At 39.1% G+C, this 23,057-nt stretch overlaps 2 protein-coding genes across 3 annotated transcripts in view; both read left to right on the forward strand.

Moving 5' to 3' along the window:
• LOC108571541 (neurogenic protein mastermind-like) overlaps nucleotides 1-9,012 on the forward strand; it is a 186,018-nt gene extending 177,006 nt beyond the window's left edge. The window contains 4 exon segments of the mRNA XM_017933606.1: nucleotides 867-1,044; nucleotides 5,835-6,137; nucleotides 7,008-7,259; nucleotides 8,642-9,012. Coding sequence (XP_017789095.1) covers nucleotides 867-1,044; nucleotides 5,835-6,137; nucleotides 7,008-7,259; nucleotides 8,642-8,883 — 975 coding nt within the window. The 3' untranslated portion in view covers nucleotides 8,884-9,012.
• A 10,638-nt stretch (nucleotides 9,013-19,650) lies between these two features.
• LOC108571552 (heat shock protein 75 kDa, mitochondrial) lies at nucleotides 19,651-22,803 on the forward strand. Of its 2 annotated transcripts, none has more exons than XM_017933619.1 (13): nucleotides 19,651-19,798; nucleotides 19,954-20,036; nucleotides 20,118-20,200; nucleotides 20,310-20,537; nucleotides 20,608-20,774; nucleotides 20,864-20,973; nucleotides 21,047-21,120; nucleotides 21,181-21,527; nucleotides 21,621-21,768; nucleotides 21,843-21,970; nucleotides 22,040-22,221; nucleotides 22,289-22,587; nucleotides 22,665-22,803. In XM_017933619.1, exons 1-13 carry the CDS (start codon nucleotides 19,680-19,682, stop codon nucleotides 22,764-22,766), a joined length of 2,070 nt encoding a protein of 689 aa, XP_017789108.1. In that variant the 5' UTR covers nucleotides 19,651-19,679; the 3' UTR covers nucleotides 22,767-22,803. The 2 variants fall into 2 exon arrangements, with proteins under 2 accessions (XP_017789108.1, XP_017789107.1); XM_017933618.1 differs by having other exon boundaries at nucleotides 19,651-19,794; nucleotides 19,941-20,036; nucleotides 22,665-22,793.
• The last annotated feature ends 254 nt before the right edge of the window (nucleotides 22,804-23,057 follow it).

Genomic DNA, 23,057 nt, shown 5'->3' on the forward strand with positions numbered 1-23,057 from the left:
CGGTCGTTTTCTAGAGAGAAAGGATGCGTTTGGGGAGTTGATCAAGGAAGAAGACATCTTTTCGAGAGGGGTTAGGAGGTTGAATGCTTGCTTGATGAACTGGAGACTCTAATTTATGGAATTTCTTTCTAATTTTCTAAATTTAACAATTTCATGTTTCTAGATTTTCTCTGTGACATTCTGTATTTAAGTACAGTTCTTGCAATTCGCTCACTCTTAACCGGTAACGTGAAATTTTCATGCATAAACGATCATGCTTGTTAAGACAAACGTCTTCGTGAGACTGATATTTTTGGGAATGGATAGAAACACGAAATTCTCGCAAACTTTTTTCGAACTCTAGAATATGAACTTAAACATTTGTAGGAATATTATTTACGATGTCTCTGCTTTTTGACAGGAATGTAGTTTTATTTCTGAACACCCTTGGTCTTTCATATTCGCTCTGACGATCCTTTTTCCTCACTTCGCTATTGTCCTTCATAGTCACTTGCACACGCTGGATCGCAGATTTTTGGTCATTGCATCGCTCTTATCACGCATGAATTTTCATTCAGAAGAACTGTCCTCGGTCCGGACATTCTTATCACATCCTGCACATTTATTTTTTGCATTGGTATCTAACAGATTAAAATTAGAAAAGGAAACGTAGGAAAATATGAACGTAGTTACGTAGAACGTAGAAATGATAAAAAGATGGAATTCTTGGACAGAAAAATAACGCAGCAACGCGATGTCGTACGCAATGGTAATGGCACAATAGGACTCTGGGTATACGCATTAAGCCTCTCTCTGGTCGAGGTTACAATACTCGAAACACACGAGATTCGTGGTAATTGAAATCCATTGTTTGCTTGGTTTTTCAGGTGATGCAACAACAGCAGCACATGGCCGGAGGAATGGGTGGCGTGAGACCACCGCCTCCCGAATACAAAGCGGCTCAGGCCCAAATGATGCACGCCGGTATAGGCATGGGTCAACAGGCAAGGTTTCCCAATACAGGGCCTATGCGTAGGGTGACACAACAACCTATGCCACCTTCAGGTGAGTACGCAATTTTCACACTAGGTCTGCTTAACCCCTTTGTCTTGTAACGACTAGTCGGACTAGTGGCAGAGATTTTTGGCGAAGGTGCGATAAGAACAGCCGTATCAGTTAGAAAAATTAAGTTTAATTCTGTAATAATTTTTTCGATTTAATTTGTCAAACTGAGGATTCGCAGATTTAATTCTAATTTTTGGGTTTAATTTGTGAAACTGTGAAGATTAGCAATTTTAATTACAATTTTCGATTTAATTTGTCAAACTGAAGATTAGCAAATTTAATTCTAATTTTTGGGTTTAATTTGTGAAACTGAAGATTAGCAATTTTAAATGTTAATTTCTGGGTTTAATTTGTCAAACTGAAGATTAGCAATTTTAATTCTAATTTTTGGGTTTAATTTGTGAAACTGAAGATTAGCAAATTTAATTCTAATTTTTGGGTTTAATTTGTGAAACTGAAGATTAGCAATTTTAATTACAATTTTCGATTTAATTTGTCAACCTGAAGACTAGCAAATTTAATTCTAATTTTTGGGTTTAATTTGTGAAACTGAAGATTAGCAATTTTATTTCTAATTTTTGGGTTTAATTTGTGAAACTGAAGATTAGCAATTTTAATTACAATTTTCGATTTAATTTGTCAAACTGAAGACTAGCAATTTTAATTCTAATTTTTGGGTTTAATTTGTCAAACTGAAGATTAGCAATTTTAATTCTAATTTTTTGGTTTAATTTGTGAAACTGAAGATTAGCAAATTTAATTCTAATTTTTTGGATTTAATTTGCCAAACTGAAGATTGGCAAATTGAATTAATCTATGATACAGTAGCTGTTCTTTCTTAATATAGTACTGAAACAAAAATCGTACGTGGAGGGGTTAACCCTTTAATTAGAAAGCTCTCCACTCAGTTCGACATCGATTTTTCTGCAATGCCGATGATTGCAGCGCGTGGTTAAAATCAGAAACGCAAATACATTTTACGTGTGAAAAAATGTTTACTTGCAACAATCGAAACAAATAGTGATATTCAGTTATTTCAACAGTTTCTATGCAGGATGTGACAATATGTCCAATTTGTAACAACACGTCATTGTAGTGTAACGATGCGTGTGTTATGTTTGGCGAAAATTGCTCGGCATATAGCGGGTGGTCCAAAGTGTACATTTTCGTTCGTCTCAGAAACTCAGAGTTTAATTATCAATCAAGACTTGAATTGCAAAAAAAAATTATTCTGTAAAGGAATGGGAAACTTTTCTTTAAATTTTCTGTCTATAGCTTGTCTGCGATCGATCAGAAAATCGAACGAAAGATTAGAAATTCGTATACACTTTCACAGAAATTTAATTATCAGTCAAGACTTAATTTAAAAAAAAAAAATACTCAATCATTCTGTTCAACAAAGGGAATAAAAATTCACAAAATTTTCCGTCTACAGTTTGTCCAGGATCAATTAAAGAATCGGACGGTAGATCAGAAATTTGTAAAGACTTTCGTATCGAGACTTAATTAAAAAAAGAAACCGAATTCTGTAAAAAGAGGGAATGAAAATTCACAAAATTTTCTTTAAATTTTCTGTCTATAGCTTGTCTGCGATCGATCAGAAATTCGTATAGATCCGCAAGACTTAGAGGGAGAAAGGTTCTCAAACACGTCGATTACACGTACTTACGTTACGAAAAAGAAAAGAAAAGAAGGGGAAAAAACGCGAGACCAAGTATGTGTAAGTTGGTAAAAGCGGAAATCAACCGCGACTACGTGATCTGCTGGATGTTTCGCTTTTTTACGCTGAAAGTGGCGACGGTACGTCACTTTCATATGCACTGGCCGGAGTCGGAAGGCACTCTGCGTAATGAGAAGCCGGCCGGTGCTATCGATTCTTTCATCTTTCGCCGGAACGACGAATGCTCTTTTCAACCTACTCGATGAAGGTTTTGATTTCCCTCGCTGATTTTCTCTCCGCCTCCTCTTTATCGGCCTGATAACCTGATAATCGTTAAATGGCGTTTAGAAATGCTCGAGATCTATATAGATAGGTCTCGTGTGAACGGATTCTAAGCAAACTACTCTGAGCAAATAGTAATCGTTCGATTGCTTCTGTAAAGTTTAAGCACACACACCTAATGATTTTTTACAGATCAGTTTGATATTCTGTTGAAACAGTCTTTGTTTACCAAAGTTGGTGCATTGAGTTTCCTTCTTTCTTTTTGTTATAAAATTTTTATTTCTTAACGTTCGTGGTATTATAATAATTATTCTCGTCATTGCAAGAATTTGTGAAATTCTATTTGATAATTCGTGGAAAGGTGGAATTTTTTTTATAACAAAATATTCCTCGTTTTCTCATTTTTTAATAAGAAGGTGTTCTACATTTTGACATTTTTTTATGACAAAATATTCTTTCTTTTGACATTTCCTAATAACAAAATATTCTTCATTTTCTCTAATAAAAAACTATTCTTGATTTTCACACTCTTCAATAACAAAATATTCTTCATTCTTATATACTTTAATAACAAAATATTCTTCATTTTCTCAGTTTTTAATAAGAAAATATTCTTCATTTTTACATACTTTAATAACAAAATATTCTTCATTTTCGTATTCTCTGATAACAAAATGTTCTTCGTTTTCACACTCTCCAATAACAAACTATTCATCACTTTCACATCGCGAAACAATTAAAAAATGTTCGGCAAGAAGTACAACTCACAAAAATTCCTTACTTCTCGCACAGGAAAACCTCACAATCCACCCTTGTTCGACAGATCTCACAGCGACACTCTAACAAGCAAGAGCAAACGACAGAGAAAAGCATGGAAAGTACTTATTCACGACCATGCAACAAACCCGTAAGAAAAATATTTCTCCGTTCGATATGTTTTCCTAGCAACTAATCCCGATTGCCGGATTATCCCGATTACACACAGAGATAGACAAATCGAATCGGACAGACGTAAAGAGTAAACGGTGAATAATCGTGGAAAAATATTTGACTGGACGCGGAAAATTTCCATTCGAACAATGTTTACACACTTCTTAACCATCGGTTAGACAAGTATTCGAGGGAAATGAACCCAATCTCTCGCTGGATCCATTCCAGACCAGAAAGAAAGGACTCTGCGAACGGGGTAGAAAGAGAGAGAGAGTGGAGGGGTGTCGTAAATATTCTTATACACCGTAGTCCGTACGAGGCTCCTATCGATCTGCTCGGAGCTACTTTCGTAAGATTTTATCCAAACGAAAATCCACAGAGCATTAAGGCGCTACGTTTCTCTTAGCAATACGTATCCGACTGGCCAGGATGAAGAGACGTTTCCAACGCGATCGATGACTATCCTCTTCGTTTCAATCGCCTCTTCCAGTTGTCGTCTCGGAATCTTCGAGATTTGTCGAGCGGGAATTTTGAGAATCTTTTGTTTTCGTTTAGTGTGGAAGAGAAATATGGAGGGTTTTTAATTTTGTATTATGGATTTTCGATAGATAATGCGGTGAATCGGTGTACCGTGGTTATACAACGATGATAAAAACAAAGTGAGAGTAACTCTCTAGACTGTGAAGCTTAATGTAAACAGCAACGTGTTACATAGTCGTTCAACAGAGCTAATCCTTGGTTATCCAATTTACATGAGAGAGAGACTGTCTTCATGTTTTGTATTTAGTAATAGAGTTAAGTGTTTACGGTAGGAGAACAGCGATTCTGATTTGTTTAGCAATGATTGAAGACAGTAGGGCGAAGTATTGAACTAATATGTGAGGAATAATTGTAAAATCGTGTCGAGAAAGTGGACACTATTCCTGTTTAGAAATGTGAAAAGAAAATTCCTTTGGGATTTTTGAAAATAACTGGTATATCACATATTCGTCAAAGATAATTTTTAGACCTACTCATTTTTGTAGTATTGTAAGTGTTGTGATGTATTTAACCCTTTCGCTTTGGTGGAGTTAGCCGGTGATACGTATGTGACCACTGAACGGGACAGCGAGTCGCGAGCATTCGTAGATAGAGTTCGTACCGATATATTCGTGAGGGACCTCTATAGGGGTCTATAGTACGCTACGATATATTCGCGAGGGACCTCTATACGAGCCTATAGTACGCACCGATATATTCGCAAGAGACCGCTATAGTGGCGTCCCGATATATTCGCGAGAGACTACTGTAGTGGCGTTCCGATATATTCGCGAAAGACCGCTATAGTGGCGTTCCGATTCATTCGCGAGAGACTATTATAGTGGCGTTTCGATATATGCGCGAGAGTCCACTATAGTAGCGTTCCGATTCATTCGCGGAAGACCATTATAGTGACCTATAGCACGCACCGATATATTCGCGAGACAATACTGTTGGGGCCTATAGCACGCGCCGATATATTCGCGAAAGTCCACTATAGTAGCGTTCCGATTCATTCGCGGAAGACCACTATAGTGGCCTATAGCACGCACCGATATATTCGCGAGACACCACTGTAGGGGCCTATAGCACGCGCCGATATATTCTCGAGAGTCCACTATAGTACCTGTCCGATATATTCGCGATAGACCACTCTAGTAACGTTATATACATTCGTATACATTCGCGGAAGACCATTATAATGTTCTCAACTACCCTGACCTTTCCTAATCGATACATTCGCGACAGACTATAGCAGCCTTTCCTACACACAAATTCCCATCTCCTCATCGACCACTACAACAGCGTTCACAGCGAAAGGGTTAAAACCAGCTACAGGTAGCAACTTCAATAAATTTCACTAACAATCCAATCCATTTCTGTCCCGTTTCCGACGTAGGTCCAATGATGAGGCCGCAAATGGCGCAACAGCAACAACAGGCGTTACATGCGGCCGGTGGCAACATGTACATGGGTGGCGGCGGTATGGCCGCGATCGGCGGCATGCATCAGATGCATCAGCGCCTCGGATATCCTAGGACTAATAATCAACGGCCGCCTAACGTCAGCGTCGGCCCGCCTGACGGCCTTGGGAATAGCATCGCGGGCCGCGGCGCCCAGCAGGAGTGGCGACACGTTCTCATGCAGCAACAGGGCTTTCAGGCGCAGATGCGATCGCAATTCAACCAGCAAGGTCACCAAGGTAAGCATTCTCTCTCTCCTCCATCTCTCTATACGTACACTTCCACTGGTATCACGCGAGTGTAATACCGTACTCGAGGTAATTCGCGCGCGACTTCCAAGCGATATCGAATTAGCGGTGAACACTTTTTGCTCACTTAACCACGCCGCCACGCTGCGCCTAGGTCTGACGTTGTGTTCGAGCGGTTTTTGATTATCCTCCGTTTCAAGAATTAATTTTCTTGCCGAGGGGAAAATGGAATATCGAGGGACGGTGTAAAATTCTGATAGCCCTGGTTATACCAGGGTTAACGTTAAACGTGCAATTCCAATTGGACTTCACGGTACCTTATTTTTAATTCCTTCTTCGTTTCTTATTTGTCAATTTACTGGAACTTTTATGCACGTGTAACTAACGCCCCGGGGATTAATATCAATTTACGTCCATTTGGTAGATTTGAATAAAAAATTCTGACCGCTGACATCACTACAGGCGTCACGCGAATTTCAGCGGCTGGGGGGGGGGGGTTAATTTTTGACAGAAATTGCCGCCTCCCTGATAAAACTTACTCTCAAAAATAGCAAATGGTCATAGCGTTAAAATCTCCAACATTTTTCCCAAAATTTCTCACGTAGCTCTCAAACTTTTCATATTGCATCCGCTCGATAATTTTTATATCTATCACCGACACACCTGACATTTGCCGCGTTATACCATAATATACGTCACACTGTACTCGCTCGTCTGATTATTACAGCGCAACGATTCGAATTCGAATTCTATCTCGCTTGCAGTCGCTCGATCAATTATCACGTTTCGGTAACGAGTAAAGGGTGGTTAGCATAGACGACTAAATCGCGTTAAATCGTTTCACTTACGTTGATTTTCCAGGTGGATTCGGTATGGGTGGCACGGGCGGTATGCAGATGAACGCCGCGCAGATGCAGCATCAACAGTTGATTCGCACGCAGAGCGGAGGGATTGCTGGCTCCGGTATGGGCAACAGCACTCAGATGCAGCAGCTACTGTCGCAGCAACACCAGCAACAGACATTAGCCATGCAGCAGAGTAATAATCAGATGTCACTGCAGATGCAAATGTCGCAGTCCTCATCAGTCAACTCTGTCAGCAGTACCGGAACCGGTGAGTCTTGGACGATGGTCATTCACTGATTTTCCATCACGGGGAGAGAGAATAACGATCCGGTGATTTCCTGTTTAAAGGAGAGAAATTCGTTCGATTTACCGATAGATTAATCGTTATAGGCGTGAATTGTTATTATGGTTGCGTTTGCTAACGGCAGATTTGAGATTCTAACGATAAGCTGTGTTATCAACGTGATTATTATTGATCTATTGTCGATTTCTAATTGGTTTAAGAAGATTAACGAAGAGTGTTGTTTAATGAAGTTTTTAAGAGTTTTTAAGATAGTTGGTAGATATTATTGCATCGGTATGTTGTGATACTAGTTTCGAGAAACGTTTATTTTCCTTCGTTAAGATTAATTTAACAATGCATTGATATATTTTGTTGTAATTGTTAACTGCGTATTTAATTTGTTCACTCTCGTGTCATTAACCCTTTACCCAGCTGAAGATTGTAATTGCTCAATAAAGTTAATAAAGTTCTTCTTATCACATTCATTGAAAGTCCATCGAACGATTTTTCAAGTAGTACGAACTACGTATATTGAACACAATCTTATTTGCGCCAGTACCGATCCTGCATTTTTTTTAAAGACACTCGAATCTCTTTTACTACTCTCCACTTCCATTCGCATGAAACCTCTGTCAACTGCATCCTCTTACAACGAAGATATTCTTACTCAAAAATCACACTTCTGAAAATTGACCCTTTCGCAAATTCTACAATTATCACGGTTCATCTTACGCGAAACAGTTCAGTTCAAATAATTTCAACAGTTTGTCATTAAATAACTAAAAATTAAACTTTCTGCATTTCTCACCGGTGAAAGAAAAATCGGGTCTTTGCAGTTTATCCACCAAAGGACAAGATAAATAAAAATTAAATTTCCAACGGACCACGAAATTTGAAAATTCGTTTATTCACCAGCAATTTCCTAAATAAATAGATAGATAAATATTCAATTTTCTGTATTTCTTTCCAACAGAACACAAAAGCACGAATTTTCGAAAAATCGTGTCTTCACAGTTTGCCCACCAGAAACCCAAATAAATAAAAATGAAATTTCCAACGAACCACGAAATTCTCCAAATCGTTCGTTCCCCGGTAATTTCCCAAATAAACAAACAAATACTGAATTTTCCGTATTTCTCTGGAACGCGCGAAAAAAGAAAGCACGAATGTTCCAAAATGATTTTCCACGAAACCGAAATTTCGCGAAAAATCATCGCACTGCTACTCGCGTCGCTCGTTCCTTAATTACACCGTGAAAGGGTTAATTGTTCCCGCTGATCATCTCTGTTTCTCTCTGTTCATCCCGCGTCACGCATCACCACGAAATCCTTTCGTCGTTATCAATCACATTGTCCAATTCCTTCCAGGTTCCCCTCTGCACCCGCACCAACAGTACGGCGCCGGAAGTCCGGGTGTGCGCAGCCTGCCGCAGCAGCAACAGCAACACGCGCAACCACCGGCCACCACTACGGACCCATCCGTAGCCGCGGCTGACTTTAGCCTCGAATTTCTGGAGAACCTGCCGACCGGAGACACGTCGAACTTCAGCGCTCAGGAGTTGCTGAATTCCCTCGACTCCACGGCGGGCTTCAACCTCGATATTCTGTAAGACCACGCCTATCGCGGTCTATTCGGAAAATCGGATTTTAACACACTCGATGACCGGTTTAAACGGAACCAACCAAACGTAAACATTCTGAGAACGATGCTGCAGAAAGAGAGACACTAGGATCGATCACCCCCGTAACGAAAGAAAGAAAGGAAAAGCTACGTTCGCAAGCGGAGAATAGTCCACGCTTGGTACCATCGCGCGCAGCTTCCTTCGTCGCGTGCTGCGTCGATGACGATCGTCTAAACAGTTCCTCGAGATCGATGAATTTGAACGGTTGGTAATCGCCGCGTCGAAAATAGATGGAATTTGAAAAAAAAAAAAAAAATGACGAGAATAGAAGTGTTCGTGGTATTCGTGTCGTTCGTTAGGAACTATAGTGAACGTCGAGTTAAACAATGGAAAGTGTTCAAATGACAAAGAGCGTAACGAGGAGGATTACGATTCCTCGGAGTATACACGTCCTCTTACGATCCTCCGCGATCGTGTTCATCGATTGATCTATGTCCTCAGACGAGAGGGGTGTTTGATCCAGTCGAACCGGAAGTGACGAATCGGCACCGATTATGTATATGATATAGCGCGTATAAATAGTAATAAAGAAAAAGAGAATTCCTCGAGCTGTTCGGTAAATTCGTGTTCGAAGAGACGTAATCGAGAATGACTCGAACGTAGAGGAATCGATCCCCATCCGGTTCGACGTCGCGGGATAGCAGAAAACCGGTCGTAGTGCATCATCGGCAGCTACTCTTCAGCTGGCGACTATTCTTCTAGGCAATCACGTTTTAGGAAAATTTAATTTCTTAATGGTTAACGATCGACGAAGCAGCAGAACATTAAGAGAAAATGGGAGAAGATCGATCGAGATAGAGAGCAAAAGTTGGACCGGAAGATCGATCGCGTGAGAGATCTAGAGACTCTCGATATGTATGTCAAATTCAAATCATTCGAAGATCAAAGTTTTCTATTACAAAATATCGAAGAAAAAAGAGACGTCGATAATATCATTCGTTCTTGATGTTTAAAAATTGTATCGATCGTTTCGAACGAAGAGGATCACAATCGTTCTTCTTTCGAGTGCACACGTCGACGACACTTTCTTACCTGACTTGGACGCGCACTTCGTCGAGAACGATCGAGATAAAGAAAGGTTTCTCTTGATCTCTCACGCGACGATTCGCGATCGAACGGGAACCTCGGACAATTAAAAATTCATCGAGGTTCCACGAGTGTCTTTCTCGAGGCTCGATCGCGCGCGTCGTCCGAAAGTTAAGAAAATTTAGCTCGTTTCATCTCTCGATCGAACGAAAAGAACCATTCTACACGTTCTATCCTCGAGCTTTGGATATCGTTCTCACGGCTCGTTCGGGACGTTAGAAAATGATCACGATCACGGCTAGATACACGTAGCGTATTTAACGATGCCGCGAACCGATCGCGTCGTATTCTACAATTAACAGAAAGTCAATTATGAGATATATTATTCCCGATGAATTTCGTTCGTCGTGGCCTGGCGATAGTTCCAGGCCGGTGTGATTCCGGCCTGATCGATCGGCCACGTCTACGTAGGGTTCGCGTGGTGTTTGACTATTGAGGAGAGAGAAAGGGATAGATAGAACGAGTACGAACGAGTGAGAGATAGGAAGGAAGAGAGCGAGAGAGAGAGAGAGTGAGGAAACCCTTCCTAAGAACCGCGGTGTTAGTGTTGCTACGGGATAAATTAAAATCTTGACTGTACATAGGTATACACGTTGAAATGCACACACAGCTACACACACAAGCATACACAGGTACACTTGAACACGAGTTAGAAGGAAAATTCAGGAGGATAAGAGTTCGCAAAGTTTAGCCGATTAAAGTTAAGAACCCTATGATATAGGTGAATATTATAAATATATATATAAATAAATATAATGATAATAGTAATCGATGATGATTATATGCGTGTGAATGGAAGGTGAATGTGGGGGAGAGAAAGGGAGAAATTTTCGAAGAAGATGGAAGAGAGAGAGAGAGAGTTAGCGAGAGATTGAGTAAAAGAAGAAAGGGTAGTTTAGAGTGAATGAGTGGAGAGAATGTGAGATGAGTGTGTTTTTTGCGCGGCGATAAAGCACATTTCCTCGACGCGAGCGTATTTATTGAGTTTTAGTTTCCGCTGAATGTGCTGTGTCGCCGATAATTCGACAGAGGGTTGCACACGAGAAATAATCACGGTCAGCTGCGGACATCGCTCGCTGGTACGGTGAATCGGCGGCCGCTTTTACCTCTTACCGCCGGTTCTCTTCGACTCGCGCGTCCTATTCTTCGAAACGTAGATAGACAATTGCGTTGTTAAATGAAAATCAGGTGTGAAAGAGAGAGAGAGAGAGAGAGAGGGGGAATAAAAAGGATGGAATTCAAAGTTGTTCGTTCGACGATGGAATATGGTTCGTATAACGTTAATCATGGCTACAGTTCATCGTTACCAGACGGGCGGATCCGCGACTAATCTTCCAAATAGTGATACATTCCATAGATAAAGAAAATGGAGTAGGAATCCACGGTTCGTCTAATCAAAACTATCGTTTCTAAATGTGAAAGAAAGAGAGAGAGAGAGAGAGAGAGAATGGTCGGAATAGGATTAAAAAAAAAAAATGGAAACACGAAAAATTAACGAGGAAGAGAGATCGATAAAAGGTAGGCACACGCGAGAATGAACACCGAGTGTTCGCAAGAGACACCCGGTAGAGAAGCGATGAACAAAACGCAGAAGCAAGAATGATAAATGGAAAATAAAACTACCAAGTATCCTCGACCGTTCGCCGAAATGTGTGCACGAATACTTTTTTTCCGATCAGAATTTCGCCCGTCACTCCGTTATGTTCGCGCTCGAATAAGTGGGATGGAGGGAATGGGAGGGGGGATTTCGCGCGTGGTGCGAAAATTAGAAGAGACAAAAAGAAATACAGAAGAAAGGGTACGAATCGTTTTTTAACCCCTTCGAATCGGGCGGAGCGACGTTATTATTGTCTTGTAAAATATTGGGGCCACGAAACATAATCTAAAGAAACGAAAAAACGACATAAAAGAATAAAAAGCGAAAAAAAAGAAAAAAAATAAAGAAGAAAGAACAAATGAAACGAAGAAAGAGTAATTAAAATACAAATGTAAGGGGAACGAAGGAGAACAGGTGCTCTCTGATTGTGTCACGTCGATTTAACGAGAACGTATGATGTAAACCGAGAGAATCACGAACAGCATTGATGACGAATTCGATACGTGATGAAATTTAAAAGAAGTCGCCGCCGGTGGGTTGTTACGTTCTCTTTTCTTTTTTTCTTTTTGTTTCCACGATTCTTAGTGGAAGAGGTGGTACACGACGTTAGATAATACCGTACGTTTTCTTTTTTCGTGAACGAACGAAAGCGAGAGAGGGAGAGAATGAGCGAGATTGAGAGATTTAGGTAGATCGGGAGACACGAGGTACAAGAAAAGGGGGGTGAAGAATTTGTTGTAGGGATAAAAAGAGAGAGAGAGAAAGAGAGCGAAAGTGTGAGAATGAAAGAGAGAGAGAGAGAGCATTAGGGACCAACCAAAAAAAAAAAAAAATTAGAGCAAAGAAGCGTACGCTAGTGTCGATTGTCGCGGTGGATCGTTCTTCCCTTTTTTATATATCGCACGTCGAAATGGAACAGAGAACACTGGAGAAAGTGAAACAGTAGTGCCTCGAGTTGTTTCGCGATCGATCACCGAACCAACACCTTCAAATTCGATCACAATTTCACACACGAAACGTGAATCACGTGTTTTCCTAATCCTCCCCAGTTTTGAGAAAGAAAAATAGGTAAAAAGGATTGTAACGATCGGTACACGACGTCCGGTGACGGGATCTGTCGTGCCGTTTTTCCTCTTACACTGTTTGACAGTCGATGTTGGTTAGGGCGACGTTCGACCGAAGAAGAGGAAAAAAAGGAACTGAAATGGCTCCCCGGGTTTGTAATTTTCAGTTCGTCGAGGAGTTTCGAGCCGGACAAAAACTCTACACCTAATTATTTATAATATTTATAACTTTATATGATACACGGGCATTTCGCATAGAATAAAGTTCATGTTGAATCTCGAACTGTTATTAATAAAAAGCGTTGAGTTCCTACAGTCGTTTCATTACTTCGTATTTGGAATAATATCGTCTCTCATCTTGCGACGGTGTCGAGTCGACAAATTTCCATATCAATTCTCCATTCTCCAATGTTAAAAATAATGACCAAAGATTAGAAGGAGTGAAAAAGTAGTCGTGCATCTCGATGAAATTTCGTTTCAATTTGCGTTTACGATAAACAAACAACGCGCCATAAAACGTCGAATCGGCCAGGACCCCATCGTTCACCGGCTACCATAACTTCGCTAATTGTCGGCTCGTGTGAAGTTCGCGACAAATCGCTCGTTTACAAGCCAAAAAAGTAATCGAAACACGGTTCCCACGTGTGGGGTAGATGAGAACGGGTGGTGTAATTTTACATAGGGTGATTCTTCGTAAAAAAATCTATCGAAAATGTAAACAAAGTTTGTTTATACGATGCTCCGTTTTTGAGAAAATTAACTTTGAAATGTTGTGGGGTTGCGTGCTGAAATTACGCCAATACTGGCTAATATTAACAAACCAGATTCGTAACAGTACCAATATCGACAGACGCACAAATATAAGCCGAAGTACTATTTTTATAGCAAGATCGAGAAGCGTGCAACCCCACAAATTTTCAAACTAAATTTTCTCGAAAACTAAAGCTCGTAGGAAAAAACTTCTTCCCACACTTTCGATCCATTTTTACACGTAGAATCGTCCTATACAGATTGTTCCATAATTTACGAACATAATTTCAATAGTGGATTCAGCACATAAAAATACAAAACAGAATTTACATAAACATATGTCCAATATGACCTTATTTTCTTTGTCTTCGCAGAAATTGTTCGAAGTGAGCACCTTTTGAACGTCTTATCGTAGACCTCCTCACCTGTTCAAAATTGCCAGGTGTTACGTTATCGGAGTACCCTAACGTTACCAACCTGGTGTGTTCTAAGCCAAAGACTTCAGATATCCCACAAATAGAAATCCACAGGACGTAACTCCTGTGATCAAAGTGGCCAAACAACGAGATATTAAAAATCGAACAAAGAGCTCGGTTTTTAAACAGAATTACTGGAAGATAAAAACAATTATAACTAAGAAAGAAGATCATATCAGATATACATTTACATAAACTATCTCCCTTATTTCTCTGTGCTAAATCCACCACTAAATCTACACCCACACATTATGAAACACTCTGTATATCCTAACCAGACACATAAACAGGACCCCATCGATCGGTCCACGTTCGTGACTTCCGCATCTTTCCTTCGCTTCGCCGTATCTTCTCGCGTCTCTCCCCAAACGAAACCTCATAAAACATCATTGTTTCTCGCCTACACAGACTTCCTCACGCCTTGCGACGCGTCGTTTCATCGATCACCTGAAATGTATCGAGAAAGAAACCGCTAAAGACTCCCCGATTCCGCGACTAAGAGACAGAGTTATCGCGCGATAATCCTAACGAAACTTCCGCTCGTTATCGATTCCTTCGAGGCTGTTGTTGCTAAGCGGCGTACCCCGCACCCCTGCTGATCCCCTTTACGGAACGTCTCTGTTTCGCGCCGGTACAGGCCGTTCGGTTCCGCGTCGAGGAACTTTGACGGCGTTTCCACGCACAGGGGTCAGGCTCGCGTTAACGCGAGGAACCATTGTTTCCCCGTGGACGCCACCGTCTCCGTCTGCGCCGCGACGCTCCGACACTAGGTCGGCGGCGGTGGCCTAACGCGTACGCTCGCAACGAGGCGCGCACCGGTAAGGGGTGGAGGATCAATATCACGGTTAGGGAGAGACCAGACTGAAAATAGGAGCGAGAGGTAGGAGCAGCGATGAGGGATAAGGATTACAAGGGGTAAGAGGGGAGACCCAGCCCCGAAAATGTCAATTCGCCGGCCATAGCTCCTCGTGAAATTACGATCGCGACACCGGAGGGTTGGGTACTTCATGGCCGATTTAGGCGAACTTCTTAACGGTTTACGGGGGAGAGATTTCGAAAGAGATGAGACAGATGTTGATTGTGCTGCTGCAGGAGTTTGCTGTTAGGTTAGAAGTTGTGGTTCGTATGTGGATGATTCTGGTGTAACTGGAGTGGAGTTAGGTTCTTCTATTCGATTCGCTGATTTTTAGGTCCATCTGGAATTTTAATCGTGTCGTTAGTTCGTGGATAATTTGTTTTTTTTTTTTTTTTTTTTTTTTTTTTTTTTTTTTTTTTTTTTTTTTTTTTTTTTTTTGTTATATTGTTGTGTCTGATCGTTTCTTTCGTCGAATGATCAACGTCTGATTTAGAAAATGAGAGAAAAATGAGATAGAACGTAGTCAGATTTCGTGAGTTGGTGAATTTAGACGATCCACTGGTCGACATCGACAGAGCGCGCGGTAGAACGCTCCGTTAATATACAACACCGAATGGCTCATGAAAATCCGTTGTGAAAACTAAATATCAATTAGCTGACCTTTGCGACGGAGAAACTTACGAAGAGCGCGTGACCATTCTGCATTAGGACAAATTCGATCGTGTCACGTGTTCGATCGTTAGACGATCGCGAGAAACACTTGAAACCGTTCGAGTACAATCGAGGAAAACAAACTGTGGCTGGAAATATCCGGCGAATTATCTGTTCATACGTAACTCGTACTCGAAGATTGCATGATTTTTATCTAAGTCGATGTAACGGTAAATATTTCGACGACGAAAACTCGCGTGTTTGTTGACAACAACTCGTAGCGATTTGTTTTTCGGTTTTTTTTCTTCTCTCGAGACGATCGTATTTCCGTCGCGAAAGGTCAGCGAAATCGATCGGGATCTCTTCGAAGATTTTGTTCCGACAAAAGAGGCCAAGCAGTAAAAAAATTACACACACCACACAGACACATATGCACACAAATTTCACTCTCCTGCGCGAAACCAAAAACTAAAAAGTGAAAAAAAAAGAACACAAAAGTGAGAAAAAATTGGACGGGATATATGTTTCAAGGTTGTATAAAACCAAACTCGTGGTTCTTGTATCCGATTTATTTTATACTCGCTTGCCTTGTGTGTAGAGCGTTGACTAGATGATTTTCTACTGATCCTCTCTTTACAAGAATACGAAAAAAAAAAAGAAAAAACAGTCGTCGAGGTCATCGTGAGTAATCTGGAATCGAGACCTCTTAAAGAAACACCTCTCATTCACACAATAATGTCATCATGGGAATTTCGTCATTCGCAAGGCAGGTTTCTTCCGTGGTCTCTAGAACATGACGTACATAACCTAAAACTTCGGTTAAACATGTACCTCGAACGAAGAATTAATTCTATGTATTCCTATTTTCTTACGTTAGAAATTCTATTCGTATTTCGATACGGACGTCGGATTAATTATTTAGATTCTATAATTCTGCCTGTCGAGGTTACCGAACTGTGAATATTCGGTGCGAAGAAACCGTCCTTTGAACTGACGAATTCGATCCGATAAGAGGGAAATTACGAGAGAAAAATCAGAACGTAATTCGTAGAGTTCCCAAAAAATAAAAAAATTTACGTAATTCAACGTTCGTCGATTCCACGTTTTCCTGATATTTTTCTCAATTTCGTTCCCTCTTGATAACCACGAAGTCAACGTCGATCGATTCTGTCTGCATCTGTCGAAAGAATTGTACAATTTGTAAAAAACACTTTGTGGGATCGGTATTTTGTAATAAGAGGTATTCGATCAACGATATAAGTTAAATAATAATCGACCAACAAACACGAGAACCACGGCGACTAGACTTAGAATCACGGCGACAGAAGCATAGCGACGCATCGGTTTCTTTTTTCCTTCGTCGTATTGTAAATAGCGTGTAGTAAGCCAGAGGGCGGGATGGTAGAAGGCGGGAGGTAGATAGAGACAAAGAGAAAGCGAGCGAAGCACGTGACTGTAATTTTTGCGGCTGACGGATAATCGGCGAAACACCGCCGCGCCACGCCATGGAGTCTTGGCGTTTTCTTCTTCGACCGAATTGCGCGCGAGAGGGGATCGAGAATGCAAACGAAAGCCGTTTCTCTCCCTTCTCGGCGAGAAATCGCTTCGGACAGGTCATAGGATACGGCCCGTCACGATGTTATACGTAACGGGCGTGCACAGTGACAATCTCGAAACTAAAAATAAATGGAAACAAAAGAGAATTTAATTAAAGGTTCAAGTCGATACGAAATTGGCAACGTGTATTTGTTGAGGTATCCGCTTTACGAACAGGTCGAATCGACCGACTCTCACGGTTAAGGAAGAATAGGGAGTAAAATAAGAAAAAATAAAAGCAGAATGTACGAGAAGCGAGAAGAGTAATGTGGTTGATTAAGGTCGATTTGTAATTAGAGCCGAAGAATTCGATGGCGAGATAACGAATTCGTAAGGAAATTAACGACAGTGAGAGTTTTTGGTTTTTTTTAGAGGAAAAAGAAGAAAAACGTTACGTGAACGGGATGACGCGTGCACGCGGTCATCGCCGCAGATCCACCGACGCAGAATCAATACTCTCTTCACGCTATGGTTCTCGACGAGATTGTGATATATATATATATTGTTAATGCTGTAACGATAACTAGAGCGCGTACGCATAGGGGGCGCGTTTAGAGGAAGAAGAATATGGTGGCGCAGCGCGCGGTCATCCCGGGGACTCGGAAGCGAACGGATTTTTATGTTTTGTCCACGAGCCTGACTAGAGATGGTCTTCGATGATCCGTGCCGTGAAACTTACGCCTCGACGTTTCTTTCCGTTCGTGAAGTACACGTGATGGTGCAGATATATAGGCTCACCAAGAAAGCGAGAGCGAGAGTGAGAAAGAGAGAGAGAGACGAGACGAGGCAGCAATAAAACGGTAATGAAACGAAGAAAAACAAATGAAAGAAAGAGCAGAACAGTGCGAGATGAAAGAGAATGGTAGAGCGAGCGATCGATCGAGAGAGAGAGAGTGAGAGAGAGTGTGTGTGTGTGTGACATGGTTGGATAGAGACGCGAGGGGGAAATAATGCCTGTAAATAAACGAACAAAACAGAAAGAGAGAGAAAAAACGAAAGAAAGAAAGAAAACAGTGTTGCGTTATAATTATTTATGTTGCTGATCGAAGCGGATTCGATAGTGAATTATTGTAATAATTCGTAATTTAACACAGAGAACGGAGAGAAGAGAAATGAGAAATCATATACACAGATTATGTACATAAGCTAATGGGTAATATCTCCCTTGGTAAAGGATAGTTTACGGATAGTTATTTTTATTACTATTATTATTATTATTTCTAAGTAACTATTATTATATTATTATTGTCATATTATTATTACTTATTACTATTGTCATTATTAATATTATAATTATCATTGTTATCCTTCGGCCAATGATCTCAAAAGAAAGATACTAATTGCGTTCGGATGAGAGTGTTACTAAATCTGAGCCGATTTTAATTTTCGTCAAAGGCCACAAACGGAAAAAGGATCACCGTTTTCGTTGACACATTCAAAAGAAACGAATTCTACTTCTTCATCGTCTCTTTTTCTTCTTTCTCTACTTTTTACTACTTTTTGTTTCCTTTTTTCGTTCGTTCGTTCCTTCCTTTTATTTTTATTTCTGGCCTATGTACTCTCTAAACATGTTTATGACGCACTCGAAGCGAATTCTTCGTCTACGGTTGCGCTTCGTTTCCGGTTAATAATCGTAAGTTCCGTTAACGCTTCTCATGCGGCGTGCGCATTCCAGAAAAAGGCGGCGACCGCGCGGCTTTTGAATTCCTTTCTTCGTTTCGATTTATCTCGGATCATACACTCAGACTTCTTCTATCTTTAGAAACGCGTCGAATTTGGACGCGTTATCGGAGAATGAACACGTTCCTTTTTTCTGTATCGGGCCAAGCATTCTTTCATTGCATAAGATAGACTATAAACTGAATAGATAGCCGTTCGTATCGCTGTATAAGCCTCGTTTATACCGAGTATCGATTTAAAAATCAGACGATTGTTTTATAAACTTTTATCGACAGATGAGAAACATTGCCCATTCGAAAATTGGGACTCGAATTTTTATTGCGTTTTCTCGTCAATATGAGCGAACGAGAGCTCTAAGTAAAACACGAATAACCGTTTCATTTCGTCCTGGATTCCTCGACGAATCCTTCCCATGAGGACATTAAAAAAGCAAAAGATGAAAGAAAGAAAAAAATATATAAATGGCGGTTCAACATGATGTAATTCGAAAGTGACCTATTAAAGGAATGAATTCAGTTAGAACTGATAGCGGTGCAACGCTGATCAAATTATTCATAAACATGTTTTATCAAACGAGAGTCAAGACATTTTGTCGTGTCTTTGTATATTTTTATGCAATGTTGTAGAATGATATTGTTTCAAATATATTATACAGATAATAATAATAAACAAATTTATATGCCATAATCTGTGCTTCATTTCCTTCGATCACCCTACTGACTTCACTGATAGCTGAAAAATATTTACATATTCATCCAATTCACTTCCTGTCACAAAATATATGCATTAAAGTAAAAACCATAAAGATATTAATTTCACTACAGTATAATTTGAATGTGCAATATGTTACTGTACTTCATCTGTAGTTGTAAAAATCTCTTTCAATGCTTTACCAACAAATGGTAAAACCAAAATCACGTGCTAGAGAGATCTGAAAAGAGTGGGAACTTTCTAGTTGTTTCGAAGGCATGGCTACCGCTTTCAGATTGAGGCTCGCCATTAAATGCGGGAAAAATCTTTCAAGACCGTTAATCCGAAGCTACGAAAGAAGGATTTTCGAAAAACAATGTCAGCGACTTTCGGGTTTGTATATTTTCTTTCTCAGTTTATTCTTTCAAGTGAGTGCACTTTGAGGTTACGCGGACATGTTTTACTCAGATATAAATTGATATCAAGCATTTAGCACTTAGATTAATTTATTTATATTTTACTAATTTTTTAATGTACAGCTATAACAAGCAGTTCGGTACAATGCTTTTCCTCTCAGACTGCAACACAACCTACAGAGACTCACAATATTATAAAAGATACGGAAAAAGTTACAGGTATGTACAAGATTTTTCGGTTTTTGCATATTTTCAAAAATACGTTGTATGTATATCATCATATTTGTTCATTTTCTTTAGGTGAAAGTGCTAAACATGAGTTTCAGTCAGAGACTCAGATGCTCTTACAAATTGTTGCTAAGTCTTTGTATTCAGATAAAGAGGTAATATTATTTTAATTCTTACATAGTGTTTTCTTTTAATGTTATGCATCAGTTACTATTATAAAATTAAAAATGTGTTTCTTAGTAATATGACTTTTTGTGTTATAAGGTATTTCTTCGTGAATTAATTTCCAATGCAAGTGATGCACTTGAAAAACTACGATACATGCGATTAAGTGACAGCAAAGCAGCAGAGCTTATAGGAGATAGAAGTTTAGAAATTCATATTGGTACTGATAAGCAAAACAGAATTCTTACAATTCAAGATACAGGAGTTGGTATGACTCGTGAAGAACTAGTATCAAACTTAGGAACTATAGCTAGATCTGGTTCTAGGGTAAGTGCAATTGAAATTGCAACAATGATATATATTTATAATACATTACTTATATTTTTCATTAACACAGGCTTTCTTAGAAAAATTAAAAGAAAAGCAAGATGCTGGTGATTCATCTCAAATTATTGGACAGTTTGGTGTTGGTTTCTATAGTGCTTTTATGGTTGCTGATAAAGTGGAAGTATTTACAAAATCATATACAGAAGGTGCTGAAGGCCTTTTTTGGATTTCTGATGGGTAAGAGGAATGCTTAATAATTTTTAAATACTTTTATATTTGCGTGATGCTAAACCGTAAATAAATTATTAAAATACTTTTTCATCTAGTTCCAATACTTTCAAAATTTCAACTGCTGAAGGAGTCCAACCAGGAACAAAAATTGTTATTCACTTGAAAGTCGATAGCCGAGAATTTAGTGACGATGACACAGTTAATCGTAAGTAACATTAAACCTTTAATTGTATTGTATATTGTTGGATAATTAACTAACATTTATTAATGCTCCAAAGGCTTAATTACTAAGTACAGCAACTTTATTAGCAGTCCCATTTACGTTAATGGCAAAAGGGTTAATACTATTCAGGTAAGATTGAAATATTTCTCCTGATTTCTGAGGCTATATTTTCATATGTTTATATTTTAGCCATTATGGATGCTCGATCAAAAAGATATTACGCCACAACAACATAGCGAGTTCTATAAGTATATTGGGAACTGTTTTGATTCTCCACGGTTCACGTTACATTACACAACCGATGTTCCAATTAATATAAGGGCGTTATTATATTTCCCGGAAGAAAGACCTGCATTATTCGATATGAGTAGAGGCGACGGTAGCAGCGTCTCACTGTATAGCCGTAAAATTTTAATTAAGAGCAAAGCGGAAAATATTTTGCCAAAATGGTTGCGTTTCCTTAAAGGAGTAGTTGATTCCGAAGATATTCCCCTTAATTTAAGTCGCGAATTACTACAAAATAGTACTTTAATAGGGTAAGAAACTAAAACCCATTATAGACGTGTAAGATTAATTTTAGTACACGGACGTACAATGATTTCAATTTTCTGTAATTTCCCATTTTTTAGAAAATTGCGCGATGTTTTAACAACACGCGTCTTAAAATTTTTGAATGAAAGAGCTCGAAAACAGACTGAAGACTACAACAAATTTTATAAAGATTACAGTATATTTTTAAAGGAAGGCGTTGTGAGCACTGATAGTCAGAGAGACAAGGTAATATTAAAAAAAGTTAATATTATATTTTTATGTATTTCGTAATTATTTGATTATACTTTTTGTTTCTATAGGAAGAAATAGCCAAACTTTTACGATATGAGTCATCTATAGCGGAACCAGGACAATTAATCAGTCTTACAGATTACTGTGAACGCATTTCTGCAGATCAAAAGAAAATCTATTATTTGGTAGCTCCAAGGTAGAAATTTGTTAGTTTTTGCTAGTATAAATAATTAAGCCAAGATGTAAATTTACCTTTTAATTTTAGTCGCAACTTAGCTGAACAATCGCCATATTATGAATCTCTAAAAAAACGTAATATCGAAGTACTGTTTTGTTATGAAGCACATGATGACGTAATTTTCATGCATTTAAGACAATTTAAAGATCTTCCTTTGACTTCTATCGAAGAAGATATGCGTGATGACTCAAATAAATCTGATAGTCCTGGTATGTGATTCATATTCGAATAATTTTTTAATGTTGTTAAATATCTGATGTTGATACTTTTCTTTAGATATTATTAACAAAGGTGAAATCGATAATCTTATCACTCATATGAAGAAAGTTTTGGCAGGAAAAGCAAACGATATTAAGATAACGAATCGACTTGAGTCACATCCATGTGTAGTCACAGTCAAAGATATGGCAAATGCAAGGCACTTTACTCGCTTACAGACTCGTCAAATGCAAGATGAAATGCTATATTCCTTGCTCAGACCAACTTTTGAAATAAATCCTAATCATTCTCTCATTAAGAAGCTTTGCGAAATAATGAACAGCAATTCCAAATTGGCAGATCTTCTTATAAACCAGGTACTATTTATTACCGTTGTATTCTGGATATTTATAATTTTTTCGCACAATCTAAATTTCTTTCTGATCCTTTTTAGCTGTTCACTAATAGTATGGCTGAAGCTGGTTTAATTGACAATCCACGAATATTACTAGCGTCAATGAACGAGTTATTGACTGCAGCGCTAGAAAAGTATTAATTGGTTATTTAACAAATCATTTAAAAATACTCTTTAATAGGTATATATGAGCAATTTGAATAAAATGATTATTTGACAATAGTAAAGCTTCTTATAGTTGCAAATTACTTTTTACTGGTGGAATTCATTAGCAACTAATTATTATTGTACGTTTATTCTTATTAAAATAAATTTTTTTACGTATTCTATTACTACATGCGTTTTCTATTCTGCTAATTTTCACTATAAGAAATCGTACAGAAAAAAGAAATTACAAAGGTTATGGGTTTTGTATTCGTGTAATAATACAAT

This window comes from Habropoda laboriosa, unplaced genomic scaffold (genome assembly GCF_001263275.1).
Source record: "Habropoda laboriosa isolate 0110345459 unplaced genomic scaffold, ASM126327v1 scaffold40, whole genome shotgun sequence".
Classification (NCBI taxonomy): Eukaryota; Metazoa; Arthropoda; class Insecta; order Hymenoptera; family Apidae; genus Habropoda; species Habropoda laboriosa.